The following is a 22485-nucleotide window of genomic DNA, read 5'->3' on the forward strand; positions in this document are numbered from 1 at the left end:
ACAAATTTAACAACATGCAGATAAGCCGAGCTGCAAAGCTTGTTCTTGGGAACAAAGAAATAAAGCTTGCTTTAGTGTTGGTGTCAAAGTGTCACGTCTTTTCTTTTTTTTTTTTGTGTCGTCTTCATTATGTTTCTAATTATACTGCAGAATTGACAGGCTATGGTGAATCACTCCATATGTTGTAAACTTGTGAATTATCTGACCTTGGAACAACCTCTGTGAGGAGACGCACAGTCCAGTCCCGCCTCCAAAACTTCTGTTTTTCCTCAACGTTTTCAATGTTTCCAATGAAAAGCATCTCAGAGCAACATAAATTCTGATGACTTGATGATTTTATTGTCTCTTGTTCATCAGACGTTTTTCATTGCATCCAACTAGCAGTAAAACAAAAGGTGAAATGCTCACAAAGATGATTCCTTGTGTCACAAGCGTTAATGAGGAAAGTCAAGCAATGTGACTTGTGTACCAGTGTCCACCGACAACAAATCTTGCATCAGCTCCATGAGAACTTCTCTCCATAGGATTACCAAGGGATTTTCTTGTGAATATTTGCGAGAAGACCTTTGTATCCCTGCCATGACCACATTAGCTTCCAGAACTCGCTAAAAGCCTTGGACCATTTTATTTAACATATTTTGTTTTATATCTTGGGGGAAAACATTGTTCCAATGGGAGGTAAAAAGGGTAAATTCATTTAGGAGTCTGAATTGGGACTAAAGCCCCAAGGTTGTGACAACAACCTTGAATCCTAGAGAATTTAGATCCTACAGCAGGTACTTAATGGATGTGAGCTCTGCACACATCTGGTTTCAATACTGAGATAGAGGAAACTTGAAGTTCTGGATTGCAAATGGGCATAATTGCATACATACCAATATAAATATACACACATTTACAGAGGGAAAAAGTTACATCAATTGAACACACAGATGCAGCTTGTGAATGATATTTAAACTCCTGAGCTCATTTTTGTCTTGTCCAAATTCAATAAAACAACAAATCCAAAAAAGCAGATTAGAAACAGATCACAGTAGTCTTTACTTACACTTTTTACATTTGTTTGAATTTACAGACTTAGAATAAGTCTTTACTGGGTCTGTTTCTGGTGCAGTCTGAATTTGCAGTGCACTCTTTCAGATGTGCGAATAGTGCTAAAAGTCTAGGTAAATGAAGCAGGTTTCTTTCAAAACATTGCTCTGTTTGCTTGAGAGGCCCAACATGTCAACTTCAGACTCTTTCAGGCCTAACTTTCATTTGGTATTGCATTTGGTGCTACATTTTTATCAGCTAGCAGGGACACAAAATTGCTTCAAGGTACCAAGATACACATTTCCAAATCTAATTTGGAGTCAAAATCTTAAACTATGCGTAGCTATGCGGTTTAATTGCTATTTATGTGCATTTTATGTTTAAAAGTGTTAAATTTTAGTGAAAAAAAAAGCATTTTTAATCATTTAGCCTTGATTCAGAGGCCATACAAATACAAAAGTGCTCGGTGCATAGCTCAAAAACGAAACATTTATTGTATAAAACTGTTAAAATTATCAATGCATTTAACTTGGATGAGGACAAATTCCGAGTACAGGTTGCCATACTTGGCCTTCACATCACTTTTTTTTTTTTGGTTGCTCACTTTATGTCAGTCAGACAGACCGTTCCTCTCCAAATGAAGGATTTTTGGTTGCAAATAGCCTCTGTGAGACTATAGACTCACAAGCTACTGAGATACAACCACACTGCTACAGTGTTGTGCATATCTCTATTGTGCTTGCAGAAAGCTCCTGAATGATTCAGCACCGAAGGGGCTTCACAATCTGAACATCAAGTTATGCACCAAAAGGAGCTAAATCTCTCCCTTCCTTCTTCTAAACTGGTCAAGGTAGTGTCTTGCAGCACCGTACAGAACCCCAACTATGTGCACAACTGTGCACCATCTCCCTGTGGAAGTAGAAGTAAATAAAGAACTCTTGTTGATAGAAAACACAAGGGCCGAGAAGTTTCAGTAATAAACATCTGCAATGTCTGGTCTGAAGAATTTGCGAGCACAATGTGGAACTAACCAATTGTACCAAGTAAAAACAAAATCTCCTCCTTCTCACCCTCTTTTCGCTCTCTTCCCTTAGCTTTCGATCTGTAACTCTATTAGATGTGGGGGTCAGATCAGAGGGCAGGAGAGGGGGCATCAGATAAGAGCATCCTAAGAGGTCGCTGACTGATTTAGCACACCGTTAACACTCCTTCACTTTCTCTCATGAAAGACTTTCATGTGCCGAATGACTGTGTGTTTGTTTTAGATAGTGGAAGGGGGCTAAATGATAAGGCATGCTGTTATAGACCGACAGCCTGTAAATCATGGGCTCTTCCCCTTTACGGCAAAGAGAACATGGCGGGCAGATGGGGATGTAAAAACTTGAATACAATTCAGATACTCTTCTTAACCAGGCGAATCCCTTAGTAAGTAAGGAACTTCATACTGCTCTTTTTACGAGAAGGTCAGTACAGACTGTCTTTAAAGCTCAAAATAGAAAGAAAAACACCATGAAAGTTTACAAGTTTCTGTGTGACAAACAGTAAATATTCTCGAATGTGTACTGTTAGACGTGTTGCATCAGGTTTGATGTCAATAACGTCCAAACTTCAAAAAGAAAAAGAAAAAAAAATCTACAAAAGAAAGTCATACTGATTTGGAAAGACATCAGGCTGTATAAACAATGTCAGAATTTTCCTATTTGGGTGAACAATTCCAAGACATTCTGAAATAACGCCAAAAATATTAATTACCTCGCCAAAAAGTGATCCATATGCACAACAGACATTGTCCTGTATGCTTGTCCTGATTCAAATCCTTCTTCTGAACTGTGACCCGAATCCAAATTGGAGTCGTGGTACACCATCATGATTACTATACATCAAACCCTAGTCCATGAAACCATCTTAATTAGGCTGTGTGGCAACGTATCTCTCACGGAGGAGACTCGGAAGCATAAAAGGAGGAGCAATGACAGTGAAGGACAAGAAAGGACCAGGCCTGTCTTAGGGTTAATGACATTTTCTTTCGCTCTTTTTTCTCTTCCTTTTATGTGAGTTTAGACACCGATAGACATTGTCTTATCCATATTAGTAAGTATGTTTTCCACACGTACTTTGTCTATGAGCAAACTTTGGCACTGGGGACTGAATGCCCCCCTTATATCTATGATCATCTGGGCTCCTTTTACACTATGGGCGATATGCCAGGAATAATTTAAAGAAAGGAAAACAAGGCAAACATTTTCTCATTGCTAATGTACAGATGAAAACTATCATCATAATGAGGTATGTTATGGGTGCATGAGTGTGTGTAAAAAGATAGAGCTGAGAAACAGGCTAGAAAAAAAACTGTGCTGATAAAACAGCAACTAGATCACAATTTCATTTTCTGAAGAAAAAGTGTGCAGCTTTTGCAGACTATGTTCATCCACAATGCTAAATGTTGTTATATGGTTGCTAAGATTGGGGTTATTATAGTTAACTAAAACTAAAACCACAAAAATATTTTCGTTACTTGAAATACAATAAATGTTCACTGAAATAAAACAAAAAATACTATTGAAATTTACTAAAATAACTAAAACTGAAATAAAAATGAAAAAAAAAAAAAAACTATACAGACATAAAAGAAATATAATAACAATGACAAAAACACAACAGAATTACTAAAAGGAAAATGGAAAAACATGAAAAAATTATTCGAAATGGACTCATGGACGCACCAGTCTCTCAATACAAGGTGGTGTCACATGTTAGTAAGGAAGATAACAAACCATCTTCCGAGCGTAATTCCCGCTCATTTGCAGGGTCCGCTTGACACACACACATTTGATTTGGCTTCCTGACACAACTGAGAGTGCTCACACACACCAATTTGGCATTTCCAATCCACCTAACCTGCATGTCTTTGGACTGTGGGGGGAAACTGGAGGAAACCTACGCTGACATGGGGAGAACATGCGAACTCTACACAGAAAGGACTGGCTCAAACCGGGGACCTTCTTGCTATGAGGCGACAGTGTTACCCATTGAGCCACTGCCACCCCAAGGAAGATAACAAACATGGTTTGTTTGTGTGTGTGAAATGAGCTCATTTCAACACGAGTCTCTGTTGCTTTTTAGCCCTGTTTGATCTAAAGACCCTCTTTGATGTGATGGAACTGAGCTGAGAAACAGGAAGTACACACTGTCCCAAACATTATACTCTCAGAACAAACCAAAGAACGAGAGAGGACACAAAAAGACACTGTCACATGGACACGGACCAATAAATTGAAGAGGCTACCTACATTTACCTGGCCATCTTGCCCAACATGCACTTGGTGGATCTGTAGGTTGCCCTGCAAGAGAGGAAAAACATAAACATATTCAAATTTCAGCAATTGAATGAGGTACAAATTCGTTTTTTCAAAAAGCATTTAGGGTCTTTTCCGCTTTTTTAGAACGGACACTGTAAAAGTGTAGCGCATATTTACATAGAAAAACGTGTTCTGGGTGAACAAATAACAACTTTTTGTTGTGATAATTATTAAATACAGCTTATCTAACATAAAATTAACTAGCATGAAAGTAGCATCAAATGTATGTATCCTCATGCTTAAAATAGTCATTTTGGTCTATCCTTTTCAACTGTGCCCAACAACTCAAAAGACCATGCCATATTTTTGACAAAATCAGTTGAATTTATATGTAACTAATTTGTAATTAAACTTTTTTTTTTAAATAAAAACACATTTTAAGTATCAAAATTGTAGTATTTAGCTATTCCGTAACCGTTACCACGTGATTTTCCATCCTTATAAAAATTAAAGGCACACTATGCAGTTTCCCCTAGAGTCGCTGTGGAGGACTTGTATTTAACGTTACTGTCGTAAATACCACTCACTCAGAGCCGTCTCTGCACTCTTCTGACCACGCTTTCTTTGTTTTCGTTTTCTTTCTCAGCCATGATTCACATCTGAAATGCGTGCTAGTGTCTTCCATAGAGGCTGCTTCATATGTTGTTGATGTATGTGACGTCGTGCCGTAAAGCAAGTCGTGATTCTCGCGAGATTTGGCGGGGGTGCCAACTCTCAAACTTGCATTGCTGGTTTTGCCAGCGGCGCATCCCCCCATTTGGCCCCAGTTTAGCTAGCCCCAACTGTGAGCTAATTTTTAAGCTATTAATTTTGATAATTTTGTTTACCTTTTTTTTTTCTTCTAGAAAATAAGGAACCAAAGTTTGGTAACAGGGTTGAAAATATTGCAAACTGTAACAGCTCATGGATATTTCGTTTCACCACCAGAGGCTGATGATTAACATCTTTGAAGTTTTTTACTGACCATTTGTTGAAAAAGAAAACCGAGAAAAAGGAAAAAAAATTAAACTTTGCTTTGTATCTTATACATGAAAAGTATCAGTGTGAAAAGTATATGTTCTCCATCTGACTCTAAAACACACACACACCTGACAAATATCTGGATAAAGGGAAATGGTCTTACGACGGCTCATTTCCTTTACAAACTTTTTCAGATAAATGGTTTTGATGAGGCGGGCCAAATGTATTACAAAGACGGTCTTTGTGAGTGGAGGTTGGACGAAGTGGCACGCTGTTGCTAAGCTCTGGACTCAAAAACAAACAATATCACTGGGAATATACCAAAAACATGAGCACTGAAGTCTATGGTCATCATCAATTTTTTGTAAACGAGGGCAGGAAACGCTCTACAATTTTTTTGCTCTTGCTCTCAGGGTGATGGATGGATTTGATCAAAACATTGTTTACATATTTGCGGATACCTTTAAATAATCCTGTTCAAATCTAGGACACTGAGTACAAACCAAGAGCCTTTGAAATCAGGGCTTAGGGAGATTTCTCAGCCAAAGATCATACTAAAATTGGTAGCTCAGAAATAATTATGGATTGGTGCTGAGGTTTGATGGCTCAATCCCCTGAGACCTTCATTTAGTAACCACAAATGAGGGGTGGAGTGACTCAGAGGAAGAAGAACGAATGTGTGAAGGAAAAACAAGAAACCTAAAGGAAATGATGTGTACCTCGCTGTCCTGTGTGATCTGCACCTGTTCCCCCTGTGGCACCTGAGCGATGTGGAGGTGTCCCTGCGGTATCTATGAACGAAAAACAAAGGTCATTTCCAATCAAGCTGTTGTCAAATAATTATATTCGACAATTAAAAGTGTGACAATAGTATTCAACTGTGTGCATTTATGTGTGTATATATACACACTATATGGACTTGGGACACCTGACCATTACACCAACAGGAACTTAAATCGCATCGCATTTTAGTACATACATAAACATTAATATGGAGTTGTTCCCACCCTTTGCAGCTGAGCTATTACAGCTTCCACTCTTCTGGGAAGACTTTATACAAGACTGTTCCCTGCAGGAATTTTTTTCCCATTCATCCAGTAGAGCATTTTTTAGGTCAGGCCTTGATGTTGGACGAGAAGGCCTGGCTTGCAATCTCAGGGCTGTGCATCGATACAGATTCCTAATTCGATTCTGATTCGCAAGATCTCAATTCGATTCGATTCTTAATTTGAAACGATTCTCGATTTTTGATTCGAATCAGTGAATAATTTTCACTGGCCCCTCCACAAAAAGTAATAAATGAATAATATAGTTTTCGTTTTTGACCCATGTATCCTTGGGGACCCTCAATTTCACGAACTGACTTATTGCAAGGGTGGCATCCAATCACAGTGCCATGCTTGAATTCATTGACTCTTCAGAATGACCCTTTTGTTTTCTCACAAATGTTTGTGATTGCAGACTGCATTGCTAGGTGCTGGATTTTATACAACTGAGGCAAACACCAAATTTTCCAACAATCCCAATGTAATTATGTTTTCTACTAATAATCATGACAAAATGACTGCTGTCTTTCAGTAAAATATTTACTGAAGTTATTGTAACACTAAATGTATCATGGGTAACCCTGGAATACTTCTGTCTCATGTTGCTTGCTAGTTCATCATTGCGGTATGGAAACGATGCATTTTTCCACAATTAACGTGATGTGTTCCCAAACATTTGATATTATTGGTTTTGTTAATCAGTTTTTTTCCGCCGCTGCTTTCCCAAAAAGTGCATTAAAAAGTCTAATTTAGGAAAGTTTATAACAAGCAACACAGGCGATCATTCAAAACCTAAAAAGAGCGTGTCATTGTTTGCCGTATCTGACAGGCTTAAATGATCGATTATGTGCGAGTGACAAAAACTGAACATTTGTGAAGCCAAAGGGCTTGACAAAAACTGACCATTGAGTGGTTGCTTCTGAGAGTACAACTATTATGGTTCAGTTCAGGGAGATGTTACACAAACAACAGATGACAGATCCGTTCTTGAGTCCGCAGAAGCCAAGAACTCCTCCGCAGATTTAACTCTCTTGATTGTACATTGTGTATTCAGAGTTTTGATTGTGCTGTCACAATGCATGCAGATTATATTTCAGATGGTGTGTAGGGGTGGAGATGACCTCATGCAGCTGTGAAAGTCAGAGATCATGTTTAGGTTCTCAAAAGAGGCCGCATGATCGGGCACAGCGGAAATTCTGTTGCTAAAGCTCCATTAAATGCTTGCAGGGGATTGGCTTTTCCACGGAGTATTTGCACTCAAGCACACAGAGTTCAGGGAGTCCCAGACCTTCTTTCAAAAAGATGTTTGAGTGTGTTTATTTGTTTGTCTGCGCAGCTGACACAGGTTTGAAATGAACGGGTATATATGTATTACGTTACAAGATGTGTGGTCTAGCAAATGCGTGAATTAAGCCAGATATTTGTGTTTTGTGAAGAAAAGTGGTGGTTGTCCATGCAAAATTTGGCAACCAGTGGTTGCAAGGTTGCTAGGGTGATCTGGGTGGTTGCTATGGCATTTTTTGTTATTTGCATACTGGCCAAAAGAGTCCGCCCCAACTCAAGGTATATAGCCTTTTTTTAAGGCTAAGTACCTTAAAGGGATAGCTCACCCAAAGATGAAATTTCTGTCATTACTCACCCTCATGTCGTTCCAAACCCATAAGACCTTTGTTCATCTTCGTAACACAAATTAAGATATTTTTGATAAAATCCAAGACGTTAGAACGAAGGTCTTACGGGTTTGGAATGACATGAGGGTGAGTAATTAATGACAGACATTTCATTTTGGGTGAACTAACCCTTTAAACTGTGCTCACATTGTTAAGGTATTAAAAGAATTATTATAAAATAATAAAATGAAATAATTATTAAGTACAGAGTCATATACTTGTCAATGCTATATTAATTATAATTGAAAAAAATAACTTAATTGTATTAATAATGCCATTTTAGCTGAACTTCAGCTTTGGGTTAACTTTACGAAAGTTTTTAAAAAAATTGTAAAAAATTAAAAGCTAATGTTGGTTAATGAAGATTTGACGGATGAACTTGAGAGATATGGATGGATGGATGGATGGATGGATGTATGTATGGATGTATGTATGTATGGATGGATGGATGGATGGATGGATGGATGGATGGATGGATGGATGGATGGATGGATGGATGGATGGATGGATGGATGGATATTTAATATATATTTTCGTGTGGGTTGGCCTTTTGGATTACGACATAACTATACTCACAACTTGCACTTGTCCGTCTTCTCCAATACGGTGGATCTGGACTTGTTGTGTGGCTCCAGCCAGAGCGTAGTGCAAGGCCTGCTGGGTAGAGGTCTCGAGAGCCGACGTCTCTGCGGCCGAGACTCCATCTGTTCGAGGACACACATAAACAAGTTTATAACACAGTCCAACTATGTGGGTCAAACCAGAAAGTAGAGAGACTGGGTCAAATCGTGTCAAACAACTGGTTTCAATAACAGAAGATGCTCAACTGTAACTGCCAAACACACACACGCTTAAGTGAGACGAAGATAAAGAGAGAGAGAGAGAGAGAGAGAGATCACAGTCTGTTCCAGGTCATGGCGAATCTTGTATTTCAGTGTTATCAGACAAACGCCTTTTGGCATTCACATATTCTGCTGAATTTGTACGAATGTGAAATGTGCAAACCCAAACAAATGTAGAAGAGAACACACGATAAACAAGGTTCTCACAGACAGAGAGAAGCGAAAGAGTTCACATACACACACCCTGAACTTAAGGAAAATCCCTTCCGACTGCTCTTGGATGTGATCCAGTGCATCTGCCAGATTAGAGCATGTTTATACAGCGTAAATGATCTCAAAATACACAACAAGGGCTCTCGACCTAGCAGCCCAAACACACTCATGCCCTAAAACTGTACGTAAACCCAACCCCTTAGTCTAAACAACGAGTATTGCTGACACGCTACAACAGCCTAGACGCTTAAAACACACGCTCACCGCATTTCTGATTAAAGGTCGTCAAATTGTCTCTGGAAAAATGGTGCGGGTATTCATTTACAAAGTTTAAGAGATTTTAAATCATAGCGAAGGGCATATTAGCAGGCTAACGTTACTTAGAGGAAAAAGCACAAAATGTGACACTGCCCTTCTGTTAGTTTCCCCAGACAAAATGTGATCAGAGACTATGTTGGGTCTTTCTTAGGTTGCGGCTGAAAAGTAAACCGGATTCAATTTTATGCATCTGAAAGATCTCCAGACCAATTTGTCCTTTAGCTTGCCAGTTTTTACTTCTTGGCTGCTATCAAATTGCAGTTAAGCAATGCCCAAATACAACAAAAACAACTGTGTTTGAAGATTATTTTTTGCCAGTTAAACAAATGGTATGATTATGTATCTGAAGATGGTGGTTTGATGAAAATGCTGCAGCTTATTAAACAAAGAATTTTGTTGGATTTGTCAATATGTATAGATGCCTCATTAGTGTTTGTTTTCCAATGGGTAAGACGTCCGCCATATTGAAAAGGTCAAATCAGGTTCATAAACACTCGAGAACAAGTTGACTGTTCATCTGCAACCTAGTTATTCACATGTATGAATATCTATATCTGCATTAGACATTAGCAGATGATTTTCACAGCTTTTAGTTTATCATTAATGTGATAATTCTGCATTTGGATATTGCATATTGAGTTACACATAAAAACACAAACCCGCACATTCTCACCTCTGAAAGGTGACCCCATTTTATCTGGAATTTATAGCTTGGTGGTTTTTATAGCCATGGGCTGCATTTGTTAGTGTGAGTGATGAACAGCATCATGTTAACCATTCCAAGATGGCCAACGCATCAACATGTCTGACTCAGGAGCAGTCGAATGTGGCATCTACGCATACATTTCTATGGGATTTGTGGCTTGGCAGTTAGCAAACATGCTAACAAAAACGGTATGGTAATGTTAGCAAATGTTTTTTTAATTTATTTTTTATAAAACAGCTTTGATAATTCTACAACAACAATTATCGTACAGAGTGGGAATATTGTTATTTGACAGAAACGATAGTTTAAATGAAATAAATACATAATTTGATCAGATCCTTGGCTTAGCGGTTAACATACATGCTTCGAAATTTGGTAAAGTCTGGAAATGAAAATGGTCATTTGACCAAAACACGGCCTCTAATTTGAATATAGAGACGTTTTTCAAAAAATTGCATGTTCTAGCAGTCAGCATGGTATTGTAAAATGTGCAAACAAATAAAGACAGTAATTTTAACCAAACGTCGCTGCTTAATAAATAATAAATATCATGTTCTTGCAGTTAGCTACCATCTTTGAACACGTGGTATGGTAATGTCGGCAAACAAAAAAATGCAGCTGCCCAATAAATACACAGAATTTTGTAGAGTTCTTGTTTTTAGCAGTTAGCACACATAAAAAATATGGTAATGTTTTCAAATGTAAATGGCCAAAAACATTGCTGCTTATTCAAATAAAGAACTTTGTCAGATACATGGTCTAATGATTAGTGCACATGCTTGCTTAAAACAGGGTAATATATGAGCAAATATGGTCACCTGACCAAAATGTTGCTACTTAGTAAATAATTAACCTCATTGGTTCTTGCTGAAGCTCAAACGTGCTGCGTAACACGAGAATGAACCTCATTGGTTCTTGCTGAAGCTCAAACGTGCTGCGTAACACGAGAATGAACCTCATTGGTTCTTGCTGAAGCTCAAACGTGCTCCGTAACATGAGAATGAACCTCATTGGTTCTTGCTGAAGCTCAAACGTGCTCCGTAACACGAGAATGAACCTCATTGGTTCTTGCTGAAGCTCAAACGTGTTGCGTAACATGAGAATGAACCTCATTGGTTCTTGCTGAAGCTCAAACGTGCTCCGTAACATGAGAATGAACCTCATTGGTTCTTGCTGAAGCTCAAACGTGCTCCGTAACACGAGAATGAACCTCATTGGTTCTTGCTGAAGCTCAAACGTGTTGCGTAACATGAGAATGAACCTCATTGGTTCTTGCTGAAGCACAAACGTGATGCGTAACACGAGAATGAACCTCATTGGTTCTTGCTGAAGCACAAACGTGCTGCGTAACACGAGAATGAACCTCATTGGTTCTTGCTGAAGCTCAAACGTGCTGCGTAACACGAGAATGAACCTCATTGGTTCTTGCTGAAGCTCAAACGTGCTGCGTAACATGAGAATGAACCTCATTGTTCTTGCTGAAGCTCAAACGTGCTGTGTAACACGAGAATGAACCTCATTGGTTCTTGCTGAAGCACAAACGTGCTGCGTAACACGAGAATGAACCTCATTGGTTCTTGCTAATACTCAAACGTGCTGCGTAACATGAGAATGAACCTCATTGGTTCTTGCTGAAGCTCAAACGTGCTGCGTAACACGAGAATGAACCTCATTGGTTCTTGCTGAAGCACAAACGTGATGCGTAACACGAGAATGAACCTCATTGGTTCTTGCTGAAGCTCAAACGTGTTGCGTAACATGAGAATGAACCTCATTGGTTCTTGCTGAAGCACAAACGTGATGCGTAACACGAGAATGAACCTCATTGGTTCTTGCTGAAGCTCAAACGTGCTGCGTAACGAGAATGAACCTCATTGGTTCTTGCTGAAGCTCAAACGTGCTGCGTAACACGAGAATGAACCTCATTGGTTCTTGCTGAAGCACAAACGTGATGCGTAACACGAGAATGAACCTCATTGGTTCTTGCTGAAGCTCAAACGTGTTGCGTAACATGAGAATGAACCTCATTGGTTCTTGCTGAAGCACAAACGTGATGCGTAACACGAGAATGAACCTCATTGGTTCTTGCTGAAGCTCAAACGTGCTGCGTAACACGAGAATGAACCTCATTGGTTCTTGCTGAAGCACAAACGTGATGCGTAACACGAGAATGAACCTCATTGGTTCTTGCTGAAGCTCAAACGTGTTGCGTAACATGAGAATGAACCTCATTGGTTCTTGCTGAAGCACAAACGTGATGCGTAACACGAGAATGAACCTCATTGGTTCTTGCTGAAGCTCAAACGTGCTGCATAACGAGAATGAACCTCATTGGTTCTCGCACGTCAAGCGAACATGCTTCAGCTTCCGTTTTCCATATCAGATGTGTGCATTGATGAATGTTTATATGTGAATAAAAGCCTAAATTCAATCTTTTCATCATATAAAGCGATCGTTTCTCTTTAGAAAATTTTGACTAAACTGCTTGAATCATATGGATTAGTTTTACGTTCTCTTTATGAACTTTTTGAAGCATCAAAGCAGTAGTTGCATAGACTGTCAATTGAGGAATAGAAATCTCTTAGATTTCATTAAAAATCTCTTCATTTGTGTTCTGAAGATGAACTAAAGTCTTACGGGTTTGGACCGACATGAGGGTGAGTAAATGATGACAGAATTTTCAACCCTTTAAAAATGCAAAAAGCAAAAGCATTTTTCAAAATATATACAGAAATTTTGCAAGCTACAAGCAAGATTTGCAGCTTATTTTCTCCATGCCTGCACATTAAAAAATAGATATTTTTGCTGTCGGACGGAAACACTTTGTTCCTTTCATAGTCCACATGTTCCTAACACTTCGATTTTGGTTTGAAAGAAGGCTGAGCACCAGTTGGCTTGTTCATAAGCTAAACACTTAATCAAACGCAGGGAGGCCTATTCCAGCTGGACATGGACAACAGAAGGAGGTGAAGCAATCGTAAGTGTATGGACCATTGTGGAGAGAACCAATACAGGATATTTGTGTTAGTCCGAAATGGGTCAAAGGTGAAGGCCTGTGAATCTCTGAGAGGAAGGGACAGGACGTGAGGCGTTGTCCTGAGATTAGAACCATCTGTTAGTTGAGGATACATCAGTCAGAGTTTTTCTCTCGCACACAAACATGAGTGTGCAAATAAACACATGGGGGTGCATGTGCGTGTAATGTACACGACGTTTGCACAAATGGACACGAGGTTATACACATAGCTAATTCGATGGCCAACTAGCACATGGTACGACAACTGCGTATTTTCTCTCGCACACACACTCACTCGCTCTCAGCATATGTTTATGTTCAATTGAACACAAACCAGCTGGGCCTAGACACTTAGCATCAAAATCAAAGAGAAACAGGGCTTGTAAGTTTCGCAAGAGACAAAATTGGCGGGGAAGGGTGCAGGGGTCCATACCTGAGCTGTTCTGCGAGGCGGGGGTCCGTCGTGAGAAACTCTTAACGGCCAAACTCTGTCCTCGCTGCTTCCGACGCCAAGCGGTTCGACACTTGGAATCAATGCTCTGCTTGATACGGTACCAGTCGGACTCGGTGATGGTGAACTTGTAGAACAGGTGACCTGGTTGCACATAGACAGAGACATTCACAACATTGATACCATGACAAAATCAGTCATGAAACAAGGGGCAAAACACTAGCCATGTTTCCATCCAAAGTTGTGAATTTAACTTATGTGCAAAAATGGAATATCGCATAAACATTTGTGAATAAAGCAGCGTTTCCATACCATGTGTTCATGTGGGGGTGCAAAATCCCCGGAAATTGGCGCAAAATATCTAATATAAATGGAAGTTGCAGCAATCGGGGAAGTCATTGTGGCTCTTTCTTTGCACATCATAAATATCTTTCATACTGTATGTAAATGAATATGGTCATTTGACTAAAACATTGCTGCTTATTAAATATAGGGAAGTTTTTCGAAATCAAGTTCTAGTGGTTAACGCACGTGCACTTAGCATGGTATTGTAAAGTGTGCAAACAAAGACGAAACATCTCTGCTTGACAAATAAAAAAAAAAAATGGCACATTCATATTCTATTCAACCATGTTTAAAAATGTTGTAATGTGTTGTGAACAAAGGTTGTTTGACGAAAACACAACTTTTTATTAAATATACAGAATTTTTTTTGAATTCTTGTTTTTTAACAGTTAACACACATGCTTACATATATGACATAGTAATGTTTGCAAATGAAAATGGCCATTTGATCAAAACATTGATATTCAGAACATTGCAATCATGATAAATGTGTCAGGAAATAATGAACGAAACACTGACGTGATTTTAGGATCCATGGTCTAGCAGTTAGCAAACATGATATAACATATGCAAATGAATAGTTGCTACTTATTAGAGAAGATTTTCAAATTCATGCTCTAGCAGTTAGCGCACATGTACTTAGCATGGCATTGTAAAGTATGCAAACAAAAAACGAAACGCTGCAGCTTAACGAATATTACAAGTTTGGTTGGTTGGTATTGCTTATTAAATACATAATTTTGTCAAGATCTTGTTCTTGGCAGTTAACACACATGCTTTAAATAATGTTTGCTAATAAAAATGGCCAATTGACCAAAACATTGAGAACAGTAGTTTTTTCGAATTCATGTTCTAACGTTAGCGCATATGTGGTTAGCATAGTATCGTAAAGTGTGCAAACAAACATGAAACGCGGCTGCTTAACAAATAAAAAAAGTTCTGATTCATATTCTAGCAGTTAGCAACCATGTTTGAAAAGCTTGTAATGTGTTGTGAACAAAGCTGCTTATTAAATATACAGAATTTTGTCTAATTCTTGTTTTTAGCAATTAGCGCACATGCTCAAAAATAAGGTAGTAATGTTTGCAAAAGAAAATGGGCAATTGAGCAAAACACTGACATACAGAACATTGCAGCCATGATATAATCTGAGAGGAAATAAGGGAGGAAACACTGACGTAATATTTAGCCATGCGATTATGCTGTAAACAAATAAACTCTTTGCACTTTGAAGGAGAAATAAACATGTAAACAAACAGCTCTAACCTAATTCACGTTAGCCGCTGTCAAATAGGGTTTGTTAGTGCAAAACTGCACGTAATATTCCTTGTATACATAATTGTACGATGTTACGGCTTGTTGCTGGAATTGACCAACATACTGATGTGACAGAAGATTTGTTGTGAATGAGAGGAGCGGTTAGAGACCTTACTAATTAGCTCATGTGGGGAGAATACTTGTCTGGTGTCGAGGATGAGGCAGAACCGCAGATGAGCTACTTGAGTACTGAAATGATTTGAATTTGACAGGACATTAAACTGACTCATACTCAAACTGAACTGATACGATCTCAGACCGGGTTTGGAACAGATAGGCTTCAAAACTAGTTAATTACAAACAAAAAACTGAATGATTTTCAATTCTTTTCATTGAATTAAAAAAATTCTGCAAAACGGGTGTGGTCCATATCCTAAACAAATTAATCTTATGAGCCAGTTCTTTTAGCGAATCAAAACCATTCAGTGCTACTGGTGTAATCAGGTTCCCCAAAAATGACTCTTTTGAACTGGTTCTTTTGAGTGAATCAAAACCACGCAGTGCAATCAGATTCCCAAATAAATGACTCTTATGAACTGGTTATTTTCAGTGATTCAAAAGCATACAATGCAATGTCTGCATCCAAAATCGCATACTTCCCTACTATATAGACACACAAAATACCTAAATTAGTGTGTTTACTGACCGGCTGCTCATACAACAACCTAAAGAATTGTTAATCAGTCGGTCAACAGACTGTAAATCACACTTAGTTGCTCTTTTATTGGACTTACACCGAATGCCGTAGATCATGAGGGGGTCCAGCTGTTTCTTGCCGTGCTTGCCCTGGCCGGAGAGGTTGGAGACGGCCTGCACCTCGCGGTGGAACAGGTAGTCCAGCAGCGTCAGGGCCATTTTCTCCGCCGTGCGACAGTTGGTGCTGATGTGCAACATGTCTGCTGGAGACACCGGGCAGCGCACGCGCATCTCAGGGTTGTTCTCGTCACCGAGCCACGTTCCTGTTGGATAGTCCTCTATGGAGGAAAGAGAAAGACGCATGTTGCCATTACAAAAATGTTTTTTTCAAACGTACACAGTATTCACTTTAGTACGTACGATCACGCGCCCGAACTCGACAATCGATTACTGTGGACTTCAACCGAAAACAGGATGTAAATACAGGTATGAGCGCTGGCTTAAATAACATCATTTTTATCCATTTCTTTCACATCTACTGCAGTCAGATTCACTCGTGTTCACTCTGAAGGAATCACTCACATGGCTGGGCACTTGTAATGACACATCAAGGATGTTAAGAGGCTAAAAGCAGGTTTAAAACTTGCCCCATTGAAGTCAACAGGGTGCAAATTTTAAAAAGAGGATAACACGGTGTAGGCAACACCGATTTTTGTCATTGTTCTCTGTATTGAGAGCACTCCAAATTTACAAAAAAATGAGCTCAATGTTAAAATTGACCGGAGTTCTCCTTTAAATAGGATAAAACATGACTAAAGAAAAAAAAATACATACCGGTAGAAGGGCTTACATTGTATTTATCTGGGCATGATGCTTGTGAAGGAATGTAGATGAGGGCTATTGAAACTGGGGTCTGGAGACCAACAGGGGCCACAAGGGGGTGCCAGAAGGCCCATACAATATTTGAGAATTGAATTGATTAACACTTATTTTATTCTATTGATCAAAATGTATTAGTGTATAAGTATTTTTGTGTCTAGTTTTTGTGCCTTTTAAGGTAAAATTTTTGTGAAATGTTACCTTGCCTTCAGCTTGCTAACTGAGGGTTTTATGGCATTATGGTCTGTAAAGCGGCTCTGGAAGAATATTAATGCTTATTATTTAAGCATTTTAACTGAAAATGTATTTTAATTATCTAACTGTAATCTAATAATCATTGTTGTTAAGTAAAATAAAATAATTAAAACAAAAATGTGTTTACTTAAACGACAGATGGAATTGTTGCCTTGGCAATAACTGAAATAAAAGTGTTGAAGTACTAAAATTACAAAAATAAATTAAAAGCTAAAAAGAAATATTAAAAAAATCATAAAAATACTAAAAACTAAAATAAAACTGAAAAAAAGCAGAGAATTTAAAAGCAGATTAATAAAAGTAAAATAACACTGCTAATAATGGGTAAAAAGGATACACAAAATTATAGACTTTTTCCAGATTATATTTTTAATTTTATTAATTATATTTTAACTTGCATTAGTTTTAGTGCAGTTAGAATATAAATGCCAATTTTTCAACTCTGGAAACATGTCGTCCTCATAATATTACAATATTTCTCACACAGTATAAATGTCTTTTTTACAAATTTTAGGAAGGTGCACCCTTGCAAATGGGTCAGTATTTTATTTAATAACATAGCATATTATATTACATTAAAAGTTTGATCTAGCCTGCTGATCACTGTGGTAGATATAATGAAACATCTATGTCAAAATACATGACTCTCACAAGGTCATAACAACATATTCAGGATTGGAGTGGGAACATATGTTATCAGCCATTGTTTTCAACATTAGCCGAGCACTAATCCCAAATATCTGTGGAGGGTGTGAGAACATGCCCCTCGACACCTCGAAGCAAATGCAAGAGTGTCCCCTGCTGGCTCACCAAACAAACACTTCACGACAGCATTGCTGGTTTACACCGCTGTCTTTATATGGAGAAGAATTTGGCATGGTTAAAAATGTTGATTGAAGTTTAACAGTAAGACCATAACATTTCTTCTTCACACTAAGAATCGAAATATTGCATATCCAGGAATGAGTTCTCATCGTGAGTGCTTCAAGAAAAAATATTGTGGCATATTTTGTCTCAGAAACTATTTTAATTGGCATTTCTGTTAAATATTTGTATGTGTAATACAGGCCAAACATTGCTTTGGCTATAGCTGGCAGGATTTATGGCGGGTTGGTTAAAGTTTATCATGGATTGTCAAAGCATGAGTGTAAAAACGATGTTAGGGAGTAAATGATTTCAGGTCAAGAGGTAAGTTAAGGAATGCGTGGACGATTTACATTTATTTTATTTACGATTTACAAAATAAAAAAATATGAATGTAGATTATATATTTGCATTATAATGTTAATAATATATTTACATTTCCGTAAACCCAAGATGGATGTAGTGAAACAATGATCAACTTTTTGTATTTTTAATATTAATTTAATATTAATATATTATTTATTTATTATTCATTTTCAAGCAAATACACATTTCTACCGTAACAAAAATATTTTTGTCCCATGTAAATCTTTCCATCACAGGCAGCTGTATAAGATGGCCACTTATATTTCTTATATTATATTATATTATTATATTTAGTGCTGTCCAATCAATTACCGGTAATCGCGATTAAACAGATCTAACATAAACATTTTTGTTTACATAATATGTGTGCATATATATTACTATATATATATATATATATATATATATATATATATATATATATATATATATATATGTGTGTGTGTGTGTGTGTATATATATATATATACAGTGCTATGCATAAGTTTAGACACCCATACTAAAGTTGACTAAAAAGAGGAATAAAAAATCATCTTTTGGAAACTGAACTTAATGCCTTAATTTAAAAAATTAGGAAAAATCCAACCTTTAATGACACCAATTTTCTTTGTGAATGAATAATGTATCGTAAATAAATAAATGTTCTTCCTTAAAATACAGGGTGCATAAGTTTGGACACCCCTATGTTAAATTCCCATAGAGGCAGGCAGATTTTTATTTTTAAGTATTTTTTGTAATTTTTTTTTTAGGATACTATGTATCCTGATAAAGTTCCCTTGGCCTTTGTAATTAAAATAGCCCCACATCATCACATAGCCTTCACCATACCTAGAGATTGGCATGGTTTTATTTCAGTTAGCCTAATAGCTAGTTTGATTTGCATTGAGAGATGATCTTATGGAAAGTACTCCATGCCAATCTCTAGGTATGGTGAAGGCTATGTGATGATGTGGGGCTATTTTAATTCCAAAGGCCAAGGGAACTTTATCAGGATGCATAGTATCCGAAAAAAAAAAAAAAAAAAAAAAATCTGCCTGCCTCTATGGGAATTTAACATAGGGGTGTCCAAACTTATGCACCCTGTATTTTATGGAAGAACATTTATTTATTTACGATACATTATTCATTCACAAAGAAAATTGGTGTCCTTAAAGGTTGGATTTTTCCTAATTTTTTTAATTAAGGCATTAAGTTCAATTTCCAAAAGATGATTTTTTATTCCTCTTTTTAGTCAACTTTAGCATGGGTGTCTAAACTTATGCATAGCACTGTATATATAAATATACATCTATTATGTAAACAAAAACTTTTCTTAGATGCAATTAATCGATTCGACAGCATTAATTAAATTATATTACATATTATATTATATTATAATAAATTGTAGAGATACATAGAACAGAACATAAATGAAAAGAATAATCTACATAATTTATTTTACCCCATGCAAAAAAAAGAAAAGAAAAATTCCCATGTGAATCTCTCAATCACAGGCAGCTGTAAAAAAATTCCACATTTTAAATAGATGGTCACGACAAAAATGATGCACAGTTCGCTAGTTTAAAGGGATGACACATTTTACCCCACTCCCCTACATCAAAACCATGGATGAGGTTAAAGCCAGAGGAAAACAACACAACACAAACAAATGCAAAGCCTTTTAAGAACAAAATGTACCATTCGTCGACTAAATATCATCACAAACAGCTGAGAACGAGTGAATATTTGCAGAGGAACGTCTTTGAACTAACCAAGCTAACCCAGACTCCACTCCAAAACAACCCAGTCAAATAATAAGAAAAGCAAAAGCAGAAGTTAAGCAATCAAAACAAACCCTTTAAACCCAGACCTCCTCCAGACAAAAGATACATCCGTGAATCACTTACGGGCCAGACGGCTTACACAAGAAACATTGTTGATGTAACACTTTTTTAATGTGTTGAGGGAGTACTAGTGGATAGTCAAAACACGTTTATATTATTAATCATCAAATGTTGCTTTAGTTGAGTACACTTTGATATCACTAACTAAGCCTGAAGTTTTTTTGCGCTACATTTCCATGCTTTAAAGTCACCCCACCACACACAGACAAAACACATGAAAACACACGTGATCATCTTATTTGTGCAGATGCATTTCAAAGATTTCCATGTCTTCAAACCTTTTCAATAATTGTTCAAATTGGTTGCTCTTCTTGTGAGGCCGTGTTTGTGCTGAACTCAGAACAAATGGTTCCCATTGGCTTATAAAAATTATATCCTTTAAAAGACGCCATAAAATCAAAATTGGAATTTTTGGTGGCTTTTAGTTCATGTGTGTTAGCTTTGAGGACGTTTATATGCTAGTGCACTTCTTAGTGTTGACAAAATTAGCTTTTAGTAGATTTCAAATTTACAGTCTTTCTCTTCTGGATAACAGACTCATAAGATCAATGACTCGTCCTCCAGACTACCATTTGAGAGCCGTAGCACCGGTGCAACTAAGTTCAACAGATGGAGGCGCCAGCACCTGATTTGGTAGCGCTGGGGGGATTTTTCATCGTAAAGGCATTTTAATCATTAAATTACGATTGTTTTACATTAATAGTAAGTGCAGTGAGTAATAATATTAAGTTTATTTCTTGGAAATTAACATTTGACAGGAAAGCACTGCTGAGTTGAGATACAGGTTAAATTAACTTAACAAGAGTATTGCATAAACACCAAATTGTTCTAAGAATTTTTTTTAAATATTCTACTCTTGTTAAAGGGATAGTTCACCAAAAATTTAAATTCTTCCATTAATTAGTCACACTCATGTCATTCCAAACCCGTAAGACCCCCCAAAGACTGCAATGTTATAACCACTTTCAAGGCCGAGAAAGGTAGTTAAGACATCGTTAAAATAGTCCATGTGACTAATGGGGCTGTCAAATAAAAATGCGAATTTCGAATATTCGCCAAATAAAAAAATACATAAATAAAAAACACATTCGAATTGTTGGTGTGTCAAGAATGGTCAGGAGGCGCGTGAGACATGATGATGACGTAACTGGCGCTGTTTGTTTTTGTTAGCTTATCCAGTATACAGCGCGGTGCGGCTGCGCTGTTAATTAGAAAAATGGCGGGAAAAGGCGAACTGCTGACGGAAACCCTCTCAGTTGGTGGCAAAAATCATGCAACGACACACTTGACCATACCTGCACATCGATCAGAGCTGAGCGTGTGTTTTCATCAGCTGGAAACATTGTCCAAAAAAAAAACGCTCGCCACTCGCTTCAGATCAAGTTGACCGTCTGGTGTTTTTGACGCCCTCTTGTGGGCATAGGAGACAATACAGTACTTTTTTCCTCTAATTCCTCTAAAAATATAATTCGAATTTTGCTAATATTTAAGAAAGAAATTTGAATTGAGCTTTTCAGCCATTTTGACAGCCCTGGTGACTACAGTGGTTCAACCTTAATGTTATGAAGCGAAGGGAACACTTTTTGTGCGCAAAAATAAAGAAATATAATGACTTTATTCAACAATTTCTTCTCTTCCACGTCAGTCTCTGACGCTGTTCACATGAGCACCGCGACACATGCGTGTGATGCTGACGCAGGAGCCGGCCAATAATGAAAATCTGCAAACTTAACCTTCATTATGTCTCGCCAAAACATCTTGTACAAACCAATCTCAAAACACAACCCATTTGTGAATCTTACCCTCTGAGTTGAGAGTGATGAGCGTTACGTTGTTGGTATTCTGATTCTGGCCGCTGTTGGACACCGAATCGCTCGTTTCAGAACCGCTTTCCTGATCATCCTGAATCTCTTCATGGACTGGAACCTTCAGCACTATGGTTTTCTGTCTTCCTCGCCCAACGGTACTGCAACAAAAAAATAAAGCACCATTACACCGAGAGCTTGTCCTCACTGTGAGAAGCTGTGCGACAGATCCAGAAATCGGCTTCTCAGTATATTTGCATGCATAATGCATAGATTTGCATACACAGGAGACATTTCTATTTCATGTATGCATAAAAAACACAATCTGTTCTCACTTGCTGAGTAGGTTCTCTAAAGAGTCCGATGCACGTGGTGAAGTTTCCTCCCGCGTCTTCGGCCTGTCTCCACTCACTATAACGTTTGTCTGGGGAACAACACTGAGAGCAAAGACTCACTGTTACCATCTTTATAAACCCTGAAAACTTCATATCAGTGGTTCTCAACTGGTGGGTGGCGACACAA

General features: G+C 37.8%; 1 protein-coding gene across 2 annotated transcripts in view; it reads right to left on the reverse strand.

Annotated features, from left to right (window-relative positions):
- Nucleotides 1–22485, reverse strand: part of banp (BTG3 associated nuclear protein) — a 47713-nt gene that overhangs the window by 19816 nt on the left and 5412 nt on the right. The window contains exons 5-11 of one of the 2 annotated variants that reach the window (XM_079860007.1): nt 22299–22400; nt 21961–22124; nt 16010–16249; nt 13596–13757; nt 8644–8771; nt 6071–6142; nt 4329–4373 (exon numbers count right to left, since the gene is read on the reverse strand). In XM_079860007.1, coding sequence (XP_079716133.1) covers nt 4329–4373; nt 6071–6142; nt 8644–8771; nt 13596–13757; nt 16010–16249; nt 21961–22124; nt 22299–22400 — 913 coding nt within the window. Of the gene's footprint in view, nt 1–4322; nt 4374–6070; nt 6143–8643; nt 8772–13595; nt 13758–16009; nt 16250–21960; nt 22125–22298; nt 22401–22485 lie in introns of both variants that reach the window. The other variant, XM_079860006.1, reaches the window with a different exon arrangement.

The sequence above is a fragment of the Squalius cephalus genome (assembly GCF_949319135.1).
Source record: "Squalius cephalus genome assembly, chromosome: 23".
Taxonomy (NCBI): domain Eukaryota; kingdom Metazoa; phylum Chordata; class Actinopteri; order Cypriniformes; family Leuciscidae; genus Squalius; species Squalius cephalus.